Genomic DNA, 15,950 nt, shown 5'->3' with positions numbered 1-15,950 from the left:
TGATGGCCACCAGGAATGCCGCTTTCCACGAGAGTAGCTGCAGGGAGCACGTGGCCATAGGTTCAAAGGGTTTCCCCACGAGAGCCTCCAAGACCCCCGGTAGGTCCCAGGAAGGCGTAGGAACCCGAACAGAGGGGTACAGCCGCACCAACCCTTTTAGGAAGCTCTTGGTGGTAAGGTGAGTAAATACCGACCGGCCATCGACCTGTTCGTGATTGGCTGAAATGGCCGCCAAGTACACCTTAATGGAGGAGACTGCCAGTCCCTTGTCTAGTAGGGAGAGCAAGAAGTCGAGGATGCTAGGAAGGCCCGCCTTCCTTGGGTCTCTGTCTTTTCCTGAGGCAAATGTCACGAATTGAGCCCATTTGTAGGCGTAAGATTTTCTTGTGGACTCCTTCCTGCAGTTAAGGATGACATGCTGCACCCTCTCTGACAGCTCGGTCAACCGAGCTTCCACGCCGTCAGTTTTAGGTGCGGGACGTCATGGTGGACTATCCTGCCCTGCTGGGAGGAAAGTAGATCCGGAGCCCCGGGAAAGTGGTGAAACTTGCCCTTGGACAGCTGCAGCACAGGGGCGAACCAATGTTGCCTGGGCCACCAGGGGGTGATCAGAATGCCCCGAGGGCGCTCTGTGTACAGTTTCTGCACCACCCGTGTGATGAGCGGGATCGGGGGGAACAGATAGAGGTGAAGCCGATCCCAACGAAGCAGGAGGCCATCCCCCAACGACAAGGGATCTCTCCCTCCCCGGCAACAAAAGCTCTTGCACTTTCTGTTGCTGCGGGTGGCGAAGACATCTATGTCCGGAGTCCCCCACTCCTGGAAGACCGGCTGGAGGAAAGTCCAGTTCAGTTCCCATTCGTGCAGGGACGCTCCTCCCCTGCTGAGAAAGTCCGCGCATACATTTTGCTCGCCCGGGAGATGAGCTGCGATGAGGTAAGTGTTCATCTCCATGCAGATCTGCCACACCTGCAATGCTAGGAAACACAACTTGCGAGACACCGTGCTGCCCTGCCTGTTGATATAGGCCAGCGCTGTAGTGTTGTCCGTCAGTATCGCTACTGTTCGGTTTGCCAGCAGCGGCCGGAAGGAAAGGATGGCATGATGAATCGCTAGAAATTCTAGAAAGTTGATATGATACTGCAGGTGGTCCCTGGGCCATTTGTTGCCCACGCAAAGACCGTTGACGTGTGCACCCCATCCCCATAGGGATGCGTCTGTAGTCAAAGTCATTGTCGCTCGTGGCTTGTGGAATGGCGCCCCCTCTAGCAGATTGTGCTTGCGGCGCCACCAGAACTTTTTGCCCGCCCCAGAACCACTAATTTTGGAAGGGGTATTGAAAGACCTGAGTCAGATTGAGGTGACAAAAGAGGAGGTCCTACAACTGATAGACAAATTAAAAACTAATAAGTCACCGGGTCCGGATGGCATACATCCGAGAGTTCTGAAAGAACTCACAGTTGAACTTGTGGATCTTCTAACAAAAATCTGTAATCTTTCATTGAAATCTGCCTCCGTTCCTGAGGACTGGAAGGTAGCAAATGTCACCCCCATCTTTAAAAAAGGTTCCAGAGGAGACCCGGGGGTCGAGAGGGGTTTAGATAAAAATATGGAGCACAGGTCCATCAGTGGCTATTAGCCACAGTGTATGTGTGTATATAAAATTTTTTGCCACTGTGTGACACAGTGTTGGACTTGATGGGCCGTTGGCCTGATCCAACATGGCTTCTCTTATGTTCTTACGTCAGTGACTCCAGAATCTCCTGTGGGATGGAGAACCTGCGTCAGGGAGAATCTATCCCACAACAGAAACGTCTCAAGAACCACAACTGGAGACCCCTCATGTGTAGCCTGGCGAATGTCAGCACCGCAGTAGTGGCTGCCATCAGTCCCAGTAGCCGCAATATCTGGAGAGCGGCTACGGTTTGGCTGGATTGGAACATGCATTCCCATCCATAATGTCCTTTGCCCGTTTTTCTGGCAAGAACGCTCTGCACTGTCGCGTGTCCAGAACCGCCCCGATGAATTGGATCCTTCGGGACGGATGAAGGCAGGACTTCTTCGTATTCACCCGCAACCCCAACTGCTGGAGGAGGTGCAGGGTGGAGGAGATATGCTGTAGGAGATCGCCTTTGGACCTGGCCACCAGCAGCCAGTCGTCAGTGTACAGATATATTGCTATGCCCTGCAATCTGAGGTGGGCTGCCACTACTACCATTGTCTTTGTGAACACCCTTGGGGATGTCGACAAGCCGAAGGGGAGTGCATGGTATTGGAAATGCGAAGTCCCGATGGCGAACCTTAGAAATTTTCTGTGAGCCGGATGGATGCTTATGTGAAAATAAGCATCCTGAAGGTCTAACGTGGCCATCCAATCTCCAGGGTTCTGCAGCGGGAGTATGTTGGATAGGGACGTCATACGGAACTTTTGGTGTGGTATAAAGTCGTTGAGTCCCTGAAGGTCCATTATGGGCCGCAGGCCCCCATCCCGCTTGGGGACAGTAAAATAGCGGGAGTAGAACCCCAGCCGCACTTGGTCTGGCGGAACCGGTTCTATGGCCTTCTTCTCGAGCAAAGTCCTTACGTCCTCTTGGAGGGTGGGAGACGGGTTGGTGTAGACGAATGTTGGAACCCGTGGTTCCTGTTGAAATTCGATTAGATAGCCCAGCCAGACTATCGATAGCACCCAGTGGTCTGTTGTTATAGATGACCATGCTTGGAAAAAGGGCCACAGGCAGGTACGGTCTGGTGGGGGTGTAATAAGGGGGGGGGGCAGTCAAAGGCCCTGTTTGGCTGGCCTGTTCCCCTTCTGCCTGGAGGACTGAGAGGAGGTCGGCGAGTATTTAGCCTTTGTGCCATACTGGGGCTTGGTAAAGGGGGCCGTGGTCTTGGACCTCCATTGTTGCTCCCCTGATTGCTTCTGGAAGGGTTTCTTGCTCCACGTTTTCGACCATGGGCGCTTGGATTGCTGCCTGGACGATGCTGGGACCCCCAGGTTCCTGGAGGTGCGGATGCTTTTATCCATGTCTTGGAGCACCGTGTCAGTGGTGGCACTGAATAGCCCTTTACTGTCGAAAGGTAAGTCTTCGACGTATGCCTGGGTGTCCGTCTGTAGAGCTGTGGATCTCAGCCACAAGTGCCTCCGAAGAGTTACAGCCGTCATAAGGGTTTTGGCGGCTATGTCTCCCGCATGCTTAGCGGAGTTTAGTTGCTGTTTGGCTAATGCCATGCCTTCGCTCTGGATTTTCCTTAGGGCATTCTTGGATTGTTCTGGAAGCCCTGGAAGTAGCGTGGATACACGGTCCCATAAGGCGTATTGATAGCGCCCCATGCATGCAACGTAGTTAGCCACTTTCAGGCCCAGAGCTCCTGCCGTGTAGATTCTTCGCCCCAGACCATCCAGCTTTTTGCCCTCCTTGTCTGGAGGGGTGGCATGGGTTTTCCTAGCCTTGGAGGATGACGCCACCACCACTGAATCTAGCCTAGGGTGATTGAAGAGAAAGTCCGCTGAGGACTCCTGAATGCGGTACATATGATCAAGCCTGCGTGATGTAATAGGAGTGGAGGCAGGCTTGTCCCATGAGGCTTTCGCGGTAACATCACCGTGGTCAATGGAAGCGCTACGGCCATTGATGTATCCATTTGAACGATGTCGAATACACTATCGGTAACGACAGGCACCGGCTGGATTGTTGACAAGGATAAGGATTGCGCCATCCTTTTTATCAGCTCTCCATAGGATTTCAAATCCTCCGAAGGAGAGATAGGCTGATCTTCCCTGACTTTGTTAGGTGGAGATTGTTCCTCTGAGGACAGCTACTCCTCCTGCATCGAGCCTTCCGAGGATCTCGGTGAGCGTTCCGGGGACTCCGATTGGTCCGATTGAGTGGGTCGATCCCGAATCGGTTCCGGTGTGACAATCTCTTCAGTGGGAGGAGACTTCTTTCTCTTGGCTGATTCCTCAACCGGAGGCCTCGACATCGATGCCGATGGTTTGCGTTTTGGGGGACGGTATGATGTCCTAGAGCGGTATGATGCCTCCGAACGCCGGTCCCATTCGGACTGGCGAGGAGGGAACCAGGGGAACATGGACGGCATTGGGCAGGACCCGTAGAGATACTGCCATTGTCTCTGGTCCCATGACAGCGATGGCGGTGTTCTCTGTCGTGGGGAAGACTCTCGGTGCCTTCTAGGAGATCGGTCCTCCGGGGATCTCTCCTTTGATGACCGACGATCCCGTCGGTACCGAGGGTTCCAGGATCAGTCCCTCAGGGTCTTAGGCTGGTCCAGCTGTGGCACCCGTCTTAGCGTAAGCGGGGAGACTCTCTGTGGGCTGCGGGATCGCTCCCGATGGGCCCTCTCCGATCGATCCCGAGAGCTATCCTTCTCCTCTTGAGTGAGGTCCGAAGGGCTGTCGTCCCTTACCGAGCGCTGTGCCGATTCCAGATCTCTGTCGGAGTCGGACGAGATAGCTATTTGCGTCAGCATCGATTCGAGCGCTGGTAGGTTCGGTCGATGGCGCGGGGAGGCCAACAGCTTGAGAGGTGGCAGGACCGAGGTTGCCGAGCCGAGCGGCGACGCCGGAGATGAACTTGCAGCGACCTTTTTGTGCTTCTACTTGTCGGACTTTTTCTTCAACCCCGCAGAAGCTCCTTTAACCTCCTTGGACCTCTTTGCTGGCGTAGAGGTCTCCGACAACGAAGCCGAGCCCGCTCTTTTAAGGGGGCGATCGGTATCGAGGGAGGCTTTGTCGGTATCGACCACCGACGCCAAGGATTTTGGCGCGCTTTCTGATGACGCCATGTTCCGCGGAGACAGCGCCTGTTCGACCAAGGCTGCAGCGAGACGAGCCGCTCGGTTTTTCCGGGTTCGTCTGGAAAATCTCGCGCAATGGAGGCAGGAATCTGGTTTGTGTGTTTCTCCCAGACACAGCAAACAAAGGGTGTGGCCATCCGGAGGAGCGATCTTACTGCCACACCGTCTGCACCGCTTAAAGAAGCCCCAACGCTTTTCCATACGTGAAAGGCATGGGGGTGAGGGGGGGAAAGAGGAAAGGGAAGGGAAAGGGTACTAGAGTTAGGGAAAAATAACAAAAGTAACACTCCACCCCACTCACGGAAGATGAAAGAAAGCAATCTAATACTCGAATATCCGCACTGGAATAACCAGCAAGGCTAGAAGTAGTAATCCACCGACCGTAGGAAAGATCGACTGATCTCAACAGCGGTCAGAAGAGAACTGGCGGGATGTCCGCTCCTGTCCCATTGGGCATGCGCAGGGGAGGGGGTACTTGCGCATGCGCACTGGGACGAGGGCGCGGAAATCCACGGCTTTGAAGTTACCGATCGTGATCGGCGCCGGCGCCTCTCCCATCAGTGTGATGTACAGAGACCATGAAGAAGATTCCCGGGATTTCTAGGTATTGATCCGGGGATCGGCACAGGAACTCTATCCCATGAGTGTGAATGCACAGATGACCACTCGAATATCATCAGTTACAGGTAAGCAACCTGTCTTTTTTCTGCCTACTTGCAGTTTTAAATAATTGAATTTTAACTAGTGAGGTATTTTTGTATTATTGTTTACATTGTAAGATCCTTGAGTTCCCATAAGGTAGAAAGACAGATAATAAATGTTTTAAATAAATCTCTTTTCAGAAAATCTCAAACTCTTACGACATGTTCATGAGAGGAGAAGAAATCTTGTCTGGAGCTCAGCGAATTCATGACCCACAGCTGCTGACCGAGAGGGCCCAGCATCATGGCATCGGTAATGCTTTCTTTGGCTCGAGGGGATATATCAAATTCCATATTGCCAAGTCAGTGCAGACGGCAGTAGTAGGGCTGAATGAGGTAGCTGAGGTCTTTGCATGTGTAATTGTTGGGGATTGAATGGTCTGTTAAGCAAAATGTTGAAATTATTGCATGTGCAAATTTGTTAGTCTGCAGCTGAGAGACCTGGTATGGTGTGGCAGCTAAATGACTCAGGTGCAAATAAGTTCCAGGGTTAAATTTTCTCTCTCCCATAAACTCACCAGGTACTTTTTCTCTCAGCTTCAGCTTCCCATCTGCACTGATTGCTGACCTTTCTTATTAGAGTTGTTAGGATTATCTCAGCATAATGCACATTAAGCCATTTGATTATTCTAAAAGGCAATATGACAGCTAAGACTATTACTTGCAAAAACTTGTTAGACCTTCGTTTTTAGTTTAGTATTCATTCTTATGTTTGTTGGGGTTTTGTTTTCTTTTTGGGTTAGGTGAGTGTTTTGGTGGGGAGATCTTTTCATGTTCCTAATGTCTGCTTAACCAGGCACTTTATCCAGTAAAGAATGTAACAAAGCTAGAGCTTTGATAGGCAGAAACAGCCTTCCCCCATTTAGCAAGTTAGACTCACATTCAGCTGGTGCTCCACCAATTGCACTGGCTGCCCATAGAGTACCAGATCCAGTTCAAGGTTCTAGTGCTGACTTTAAAGCCCTATGCAGCCAGGGACCTGCATATCTCAGGGACTTTCTCTTCCTATATGTGCCCTGCAGAGCCATATGGTCAGTCAATCAAGACCGGGTTATCCGTAGCCAGAAGGATGTCTGACTAGCCTTTTTTAGCCCTGGCCCCAGCCTGGTGGAACAAGCTCCCACCTGAGATCAGGGCCCTGCAGGATCCACAGGGCCATGGAGCTGTTCTGCTGGGCTTTTAGTTGAGGCAGTGGATGTCCAAATCTTCATCTTTGGCCTCCCCTGCCGTCTGCTCAGCGTAGCGGCTAGTAGCTTAACATTCCACGACACTGCTCAGAAGGTTCCTATTTGTGCGGTACTATTGATGGTAACTCTTACTCTGGTTTTTAGCATGGAATTGAATTTAAATAGCTTTGGTACTCATCATGATATTACATGACCTGTAAGCTGCCCAGAGCCTTCCTCATGGGGAAGGTGTGTTAGAGTATTTTGCACGCAGCAGAAGAGCTGAAGGAGAGGGACAGGCAAAACACAGGAATTAATAGACAAGAGAAACAGCTGTATTCAATGGTAGATATATTTACCAGGAAAGTATCCAATATTCAGAGTCGTTGCCAGGCCAAGGTCATACACAGTAATCAGTACACACTTCAGTAGATAACAGTATACAGCAGTAAGTATACACAGCACGATCCAAGCACAGTAGCATAGGATCCAACACCAGCAGTGATCGCTGCCACCCAGATAGTGGGCCTCACAGAACCCACAATCCTTACAGGCAGACTGAGCAGGCTCACTGAGCTTCCCTAAGTACACGTACCAATCATGCAACCTTACCAGAAGGTTGCATCAGCTTTGTGAGTCAGCACAAAGCCTAATTACAGGTGAGGTCATCCCACCTTACCTCAGTAACAGGTAACAGCTGGATCATGATGCAGCATGACTCAGCATGACATTGCAGAAACAACATTACTATTACTAAGATGGAGTCAGTCAGCCATTTTAGGACTGAGTTCCAACAAGGTGAGATACAGATAAAAGAAAATAAATAAATAAAAATAAGTTCTTTTCTGCTGAAGAAAAGGAATTAGCAAATGTGTGGTTGTTGAGAAGTACCAAGTTCTGATATTGGCCCAATCGATAGTTGTTTAAATTTATGCCCAGGGTGTCTTACAACATAAAACCCATCAACCAATAAAACAATGAATAACAACAACAGGTAATCACAAAAATCCATGCCTCATGCCAGGCAGGAATAGATACTCCCAAAAATATTCAGCATCCAGTTAGTATCCAAAAGAGCAGGACAGGGGAGGCCAGAATGGTTGAACGTTGCTGCCTCAACCAAAAGCCTGGCGGAACAACTCCATTTAAAGGCCCTGATCTCAAGTGGGAGCATGTTCCATGAGGCCAGGGCTAGGGCTGGTTGAGGCTAAACAGACGTCCCTTGAGCCGAGGACCACCAGGAGGTGCTGGTTAAAAGAGCGTAAAGCTCTCTCGAGCTCATATGAGGAGAGGTGGTCCCACAGGTATAATGGTCTCAGGCCACATAGGGCTTTAAAGGTCAAAGCCATGGTGTTAAACCAGATTTGGTATGTGATTGGCAACCAATGCAGTTGGCACAACACCGGCTGAATGTGCAGCCACGCAGGCATCACCGTCAGCAGGCATGCTGCTGCATTCTGCACTAGCTTCAGTTTCTGGATCAGGCTCAAGGGTGGCCCTGTGTGCAGCAATGGAAATGACCATTGCATGGATCACTGCAGCTATGGCCTGGGGGTGGGAGAGGGAGCCAGCTACCAGAGCAGTCAAAGGGGAGAAAAGGCCAATCCAGTTAACTTTTACAAAAAGTACAACAGGCCATGCTAGTGCCAGATGCTGAGCTTTCCAGGGAGGCTTCGGGATTATTTGGGTTCTTTCCTCATATAAGATTATTTCCCCCCTCCCCCTCAGGCCTGTAGTAAACTAAAATTATTTCTTTTTCAGATTTAGAGAAAATTAAGGCTTACATTGATTCTTTCCGTTTTGGTGCACCTCCCCATGCAGGTGGCGGCATAGGTAATGTTGCTGCTTGATGAGTTCCGGTTTAACATTTGATGAAAAAGCAGCATTATGATGACTGCAGCTTTTTTGTTTTTTTCCCCCAAAAAATATTTATTGTATTTTCTATCAAAATATATACCATACATATCACAATCATAGTGCTTACATAGAGCAAATAATACAACCAGACGTACAAGAAGAAGAGTCTAATAAGTCATATAACAACTAATGAAATATACCTTTAACTAATATTAAAACTGAATAAAAAGCTCTTGTAAATCCATTTGACTCCATCAGAAGACATTGCCCTCAAGACAATGACTGCAGCTTTTTTGAAGACTGGTCTTACGGGGGACATTGCATGATCAACATTCTAAGCTACTTACCTCTGAGGACTTTTAAAAAAAACTGTGCTGGAAGCAGAAGCATACTCATTAGCTTTCCATTTCCGCTCACTGGGATATAAAATTATTGAGAAAATCAAGCAGTTTTTATTTAATTTAATTTACTGCTACCTTTCTTCTGGAGCCTATAATGGTTTTATACTCAGCGTTGGGCTTTTGAAGGTTTTTTTTGGGGGGGAGGGGGGCGTTATGATGACACTCTTACGATGTATTTCCCCACAAGGGGGAAGATAGGAAGCCCAAGGCTCCCATCCCTGTCTTCCCCTCATCCTTTCAATAAGGAAGTTGGGAGGCCTTTGTAGGTGAGGATATGTTGAGAAAAAATTGGTGATCTTTTCTTCCATCAGTGCTTCCACATCCCAACCACTTTAAAAGAACAGAAAATGGCTGGGGGAATTGCCATTCATAGAAGGAATTAAGCACCCAGATGTGCCCTCTCCCCCACACATTGTTACTTCAGCAGTCCTGCCATTGAGACCATGTATTTGCCAGTAAAATATCTGGCTTGGCCTATAGTTTTCCTTCAAATAATTTGGATGCTGATTGAAATGTGACTGTAGATAAAATGAAGACTTACAGTATTAAGTCTTAACAGTGGCTTTTTAGCTGAGCAGTTTGCAGTTGCATAAACATGCCATAAGCCTTTGATTTGTTGTTGATCTAATGACCATCCTTAAGAGATGAGAACTCTTGTTTAATTGAAGCAAATAGGGTGGCAGCCTCCTGTGTCCTTGACCCTGGATCAGCGTGACTGTCTTCCACAACCCCATGACTTGCACATCCAGTTGGAAGCTCAATAAGGAAGGACAGTGTTGCCGGTCTTTTGAGCAGTGTGGCCCAGATCCCCTGTAAAGCACTGTGTGGCTCTGCTTCTTCAACCCATGTTCAGAAACCAAGGAGATGATAATATTTGTTTTTCAGTTGCATTTTTGAATTTAGTTCTGTTGCAGCTTAACGGCATACCTTTCAGTTATTGAGCTCTGTATAAATGTGCACACAACTCAGTCTTTTAGCTGATTGGATTGAATTCAATTTTTACAGGACTAGAAAGAGTAACCATGCTGTACCTTGGCTTGCACAATGTCCGGCAAACCTCTATGTTCCCACGTGATCCCAAACGTCTAACACCTTAAGAAGTCTGGATCTGCAGCTTCTCAGTGACCTCATAACCCAGCATAATGGAAAGATGTCTAATCTACTGAAGTGCCACAATGACAAGTGTTCAGTTCTTAACAGCTTGAAATCCAGTATTTTAACAGACCTAGATTCTATTATTGTTAGACAATGTCAGCTTTTTAAGAAGAACTTGATGAAGTTGAGAATATTATCATGTTGTACTTTAGGAAGTTTCTAAACACTTGAATATTAATAATATTCCTAATTGTGTAAAAAAATGAGTGTTTTAAAAAATATAACAACAAAGCTATAGATTTCAAAGTGTAGAGTTTGATTCTAACAGTCATGCAAAAGGATTATTTTGAGAAGCAGTTGAGAAATGATGGACTAAGTTTGGACTTCCTGAACTGTAAACACAGGTTGCAATAAAGCTCCTTCCTATACTGTGTCCTTTTTTTATTCCCTGCATTTCAAAATGTGTTGCATTCGGGGATAGAGGTGTGCCTGCTCACCAAGCCCAACTGCTGCTGTCTTCACAACGGGTAACGGTCGTTTGCGTTGCAGCAGTACCTGATGAAGCAGCAGCACCTTGTAGCAGAACCACACCCTGCCCTTCTCCCCAGCAGGGATCCAAAGGTGGCTTCTATTGCTCTCCTCTCTGCCTCCATTTTATTTTCACAGCTTCATGAGGTAGGTAGTCTGAGAATATCACCCAAGGTAATCTAGCAATCCTCCATGGCACAGATGGGTTTCAAGCTGACATTCTATCCACTCCACTGCACTGGCTCTGGTAGCTTAGGAAATGCTAAATCCCCTGCCTTCTGTAAAGTAGGACATATGCTCTGTGCGGCCTTTCTCCCCAATGAGGACCCAAAGCAGTGTGTATTGTTTTCCTCTCCTCCATCGTATCTTCACAGCTACCATATGGAGTAAATAAGAGGGTATGACTGATCCAAGGTCCCGGTGAAGTTTCATTTTATTTGAGCCTGGGTCTCCAAGATCCTCGTCCAGTGCTCTAAACTCTATGCCGCATAGGCTCTGATAGGTCAGGATATTCTCCACTCTCCCTGGCTGGGCTGGGCTGGGCTGGGCTGTCTGCCTTTACTAGTTTCTTGTGAGTAAAGCTTTGCTGCCATTGCAAACAGCAGAGGGATGTTCTGATTCCCTTTTTGGCACTGTGGAGAAATGAGTTTTAGTTTGGAAGTTTGGCCTGTACAAAGCCTCCACCTTGTGTTTTAAAGTTTTTCTGTGTATTGGCAGAGAACTGGGAGGGGAGGCATCCATTGCCTTCCACCCTAAAGCCAGGCTAGTTGTCAAGTCAGCCTTTATTGGCATAAAATATATAGGTGTATATATCAGAGCAAATTGGTTAAAGAAAAAGATAAAATGGAACGATTGCATACATATACATCAGGAAAAGCATAAACTATTTCTATGAGATCCTCTGGCGTGCCTTTAAAACAGAATGAAGAAACAGCCACTTTCTCAGTGACACTAGATGAAGTATCGTTTAAAAGACTATAGACCTTAAGTGCATCAGAACAATCAACCATGCTAACGAAAAGAGGATGTAAACACTTGTGACGAAGGTCTGTATACAAATTACAATAAAGAAGAATATGAGTAACTGACTCCACACATTTTTGCTTACAGAGATAGTATCTGACTGAGTAGGCTGTCTTGTTAAAACTGCCATAAAGAACGGCAGAGGGCATGGCGTTGCATCTGGCAAGGGAAAAAGCTCTACGCTGCTGTGGCACCTGCAAGACGGATAGATATGAGGCCATTTTCCCAGTACTAAGAGAGATCTCAAAACTCAGTGGGGAACAAGTTTTCTTAGCCAGACTGTATAGGTCTTGGCGCTCAATATCTAGCAACCTGTTTTTAATTTGTTGGACTGCGGCGGTGAAGGACAGCATGGACAATAGTTCTAGGGATGAACCCATTGCTTTTATTTTTCTCTCAATTTGTGCTGAACAATTTGACAAATTAAATTCAGAGAGCATTTGAGAGCTATAGCTCCCCGGTTCAGAGTTGTAGTGCAAGCGTAGCCAGAATTTGAAGGTCATGAGCCATGCACTAGTAACCATTAAAGAAAGACATGCCAGTTTCTAAGCAGATAACTGCATATGGGACACATTTTGGCATGCCCAGAATTTTACACAAGAATTTGGATTGGACACGTTCGATAGCACCTTCATAAGATCCAATCCAGATTGGGATGCCATACAGAAGTTGTGGAATCACTTTGGCTTTGAATGTTTTCATGGCAGCTGGCACAAATTGGTTACCTCTGCCATAAAAAAGCGAGCTATGGCAGATGCACTGATGTTAGCTATCTTCACTGCATACTTGCGATGGGTAGACCAAGTCACATTATATTGAAAATAAACACCTAAGTATTTAAAATACTTGACTTGCTCTATCTCTTTACGATCAATAACCCATTTGTAAAGTCTCCACTTTTTTGAGAAAACTAAGATTTTGGACTTCTCATAATTGAGCTGGAGCTTATTACTAGTGAAATACAGAACACAACGGGACAACAGACGTCTTAAGCCCACTCTAGAGCAGGACAACAGCACCGTATCGTCAGCATAAAGTAACAAGGGTACATGTAACGCACCGAGTTTTGTACTATGGCAGTCAGGACCAGACAACTGAATAGCCAGGTCATTAAGGAATAGATTGAATAAAAAGGGAGCCAAAATGCAACCCTGTTTGACACCCTTATTGGCAGCAATCTTCGATGTTAGTTTGCCTGCTAATGAGCATTTGATCTGGTAGGTGGTAGAAGTGTGTAATCTCTTAATAAGCATAAGGAGTTTTTTATCCATGTTTAGTTTATCTAGCTTAATCCAGAGGAGGTCCCTATCAACTGAATCAAATGCGCCTTTTAAATCTAAAAAAGCAACAAATAATTTCTGCTTATTATGCACAGTGTACTTGTTGACTGTGAAGTGTGCTATGTAGTACTGTGCCCCCATGCTTCCAGATCTCTGGTGGGATTCCATCAACTCCCGCTGCCTTGCCACTTTTCAGTTGCTTGATGGCTTTAACAGTCTCTTCTAGGGTGGGGATCTCATCCAACTCTGTTTTCACTGGTTGAAGTGGGGTGAGGTGGATTGCTGAATCTTGAACTACGCGGTTGGCACTGAAGAGAGCCTGAAAATACTCCGACCACCGGTTCAGTGTGGATGCCTTGTCTGTGAGGAGCACTTGGCCGTCTGCACTACGCAAGGGACTCTGAGCCTGATGCTTCAAAGCATGATGCTTCAAAGAGCCGCAGTAGATCTAGATGATGAAGATGATGTCTACATCGGCTATCGCACTGATGGCAGCCTGTTCAACCTGAGGCGACTAAAGGCTCACTCCAAGACAATGGAAAAACTCATCCGAGAGCTACTGTTTGCTGATGATGCTGCACTCGTCTCCCACTCGGTATCAGCTCTGCAGCATATGACATCCTGCTTTGCAGAGGCTGCCAAGCTATTCGGCCTAGAAGTTAGTCTGAAGAAGATAGAAGTTCTCCACCAGCCTGCACCCCAGGAAGATTATCACCCTCCCTGCATCACTGTGGGTGAATCAGTACTGAAGACAGTCCAGCAGTTCAGCTACCTGGGGTGCATCATCTCCTCAGATGCCAAGATCGACAAGGAGATTGACAACAGGCTGGCAAAAGCAAACCGTGCATTTGGCCGACTGCACAAAAGAGTGTGGAGCAACAAGCATCTGAAAAAAGGCACAAAGATCAATGTTTACAAAGCGGTTGTGATGACAACCCTCATCTACGGCTCCGAATCGTGGGTTTTATACCGTCATCACCTGCGACTCCTTGAGCGCTTTCATCAGCGCTGCCTTCGCACCATCCTCAACATCCACTGGAGTGACTTTGTGACCAACACTGAAGTCCTCAAGAGGGCGGGCGTTACAAGCATCGAGGCACTGCTGTTGAAGACGCAGCTGCGCTGGGCAGGGCATATTTCTAGGATGGAAAACCACCGCCTTCCCAAGATTGCTCTGTATGGCGAACTTTCCACCGGCCATTGAAATAGAGGGGCACCAAAGAAGAGGTACAAGGACTCCTTGAAGAAATCCCTTGGCATCTGTCGCATCAACCATCACCAGTGGTCTGACCTAGCCTCAGATCGCAAAGCATGGAGGCACACCATCCACCAGGCTGTCTCTTCCTTTGAGAACGCACGCATAGCTGGTCTTGAGGACAAAAGGAGATTGAGGGAGAATCGCACTGCTACAGCACCAACCCCAAATCAGACTTTTCCCTGCAGCCACTGTGGCCGGATCTGCCTGTCCCGCATTGGTCTTGTCAGCCACCAGCGAGCCTGCAGCAGACGTGGACTACTGCACCCTTCTTAAATCTTCGTTCACGAAGTCAAGCCGAGAGAGAGACTTGTTGACTAGATGGAATAGGGTAATGCAGTGGTCTAAAGTGGTCTTCCCTTTGCAGAAGCCCAACTGTTCAGGGCCTAGAATTTTTTCCTGCAACATCCAGAGATTGAGCTTGACTAATAGATGTTTGGAGTAAAGCTTGCCAATGATGGAGGCTAATCGGCCTGTAATTGGCAGGGTTAGTGTGATCACCTTTTTTGTATAGAGGGACCACTATTGCATTCAACCATGCCATGGGGATTATGCCACTTGGATCTACAATTGTAAACAGAGATGCAGGGGAGAAGCCCACCAGTCTGGGTCTAATTTTAAGATTTTGGAGGAAATGGTATCCGGACCAGGAGCCTTTCCTAATTTCAGTTGTGTAATTAATTCTTTCATTTCCTCTGGAGGGACAGCAGGCCAGTCAGGTAAATCGGCTAGAGGAAAATCAGATGGTTCAGCATGTTAGATCCTGATGGAACAGAACTGAGAAGTGCTGAAACCAAATATAAGAGGAAATTGCAGACATAGATGGGTCATCAGCCCAGACTGCACCCGAGACTATGTGTCAGGCAATTTTCAATTGAAGTCAATCATGTTTTTTAATTGTAATTAATCCATGCTTACTAACCCCATTCCTAATAAAATGCAAGCCCACTAATACCTGAGCCCCGCACAGGAAGGAGGGGTGGGAAAGGAGGTTGCCAGAACTCCAAAGGGCAGCACGGCCTTTGAAGTGCAGAATACCAGGCTAGCCTCCCTGGCGCCTCCCGGGACGAGAGCAAGGACACTACCGAGAGGGAGGATGTAACTATCCTTGGCGAAAGATAAGCGGCGTGTGAAAGTAGCAATTGCGGGGACGACTGTAGATTTATTATAAGCAATTTAAAGCCCTAGTCTTTGAAGTACGTATATTCATAAATACCAATGGCTCAGACTATACATTATCAGTTTCAATAGTTCTATGTAGAGAGTAACATTGTTGTAATCAATAAATGAAACTTAGTTTCTTAACCAAGTCGCCTTTGATCATTTTTGGGACTTCAATGAACCCTTTGCTGACACTATGGCCCAGAACTTATTAGAATTTTTTAAGGTAGTAGCATGGTATAGCTCTTCCCATTAAGTTTTAATATAATAGTGCTTCTTCTTTGTGATAAGGTGGTGCAACTGAGTCTTAAGCACAAAATATTGTGATGGCAAGGTCAGGGCCTTTGAATTGCGGTATTGGTTATAAACTTTACGCAGAAGAGTTTTTGTTTCTTTACATTCTCTGTCAAACCATCAGTGTGTAGAGTTTACTAGAATAGTTGCACCTCTGCTTGGGCACCCTGAACTGACACTCAGTGATTCAGAGATATAAGATGTTAAAGAATTGTAAGTTGCTACAGATACATTAGGGCCAGATGCACATATTAGAGGATCTGTATTCTACAGGGGGACCAGATTGAAGAGCTGTTGGGTTTTCCAAACTGTGCGATCGTTCCATGGAATTCTGGGCAATAAGTCAGTCTTGTAAAGTTGCAAGGACAAGTTAT

At 47.2% G+C, this 15,950-nt stretch overlaps 1 protein-coding gene across 1 annotated transcript in view; it reads left to right on the top strand.

Moving 5' to 3' along the window:
* Positions 1–10,463, top strand: part of DARS1 (aspartyl-tRNA synthetase 1) — a 103,664-nt gene extending 93,201 nt beyond the window's left edge. Inside the window, exons 14-16 of the mRNA XM_060256967.1 lie at positions 5,658–5,769; positions 8,444–8,515; positions 9,946–10,463. Of these exons, the coding sequence (XP_060112950.1) occupies positions 5,658–5,769; positions 8,444–8,515; positions 9,946–10,037 (276 nt within the window). The 3' untranslated portion in view covers positions 10,038–10,463. The remainder of the gene's footprint in view (positions 1–5,657; positions 5,770–8,443; positions 8,516–9,945) is intronic.
* Positions 10,464–15,950: the final 5,487 nt, after the last annotated feature.

Source organism: Heteronotia binoei, chromosome 16, assembly GCF_032191835.1.
Source record: "Heteronotia binoei isolate CCM8104 ecotype False Entrance Well chromosome 16, APGP_CSIRO_Hbin_v1, whole genome shotgun sequence".
Taxonomy (NCBI): Eukaryota; Metazoa; Chordata; class Lepidosauria; order Squamata; family Gekkonidae; genus Heteronotia; species Heteronotia binoei.
This window is presented reverse-complemented; position numbering and strand designations above follow the sequence as displayed.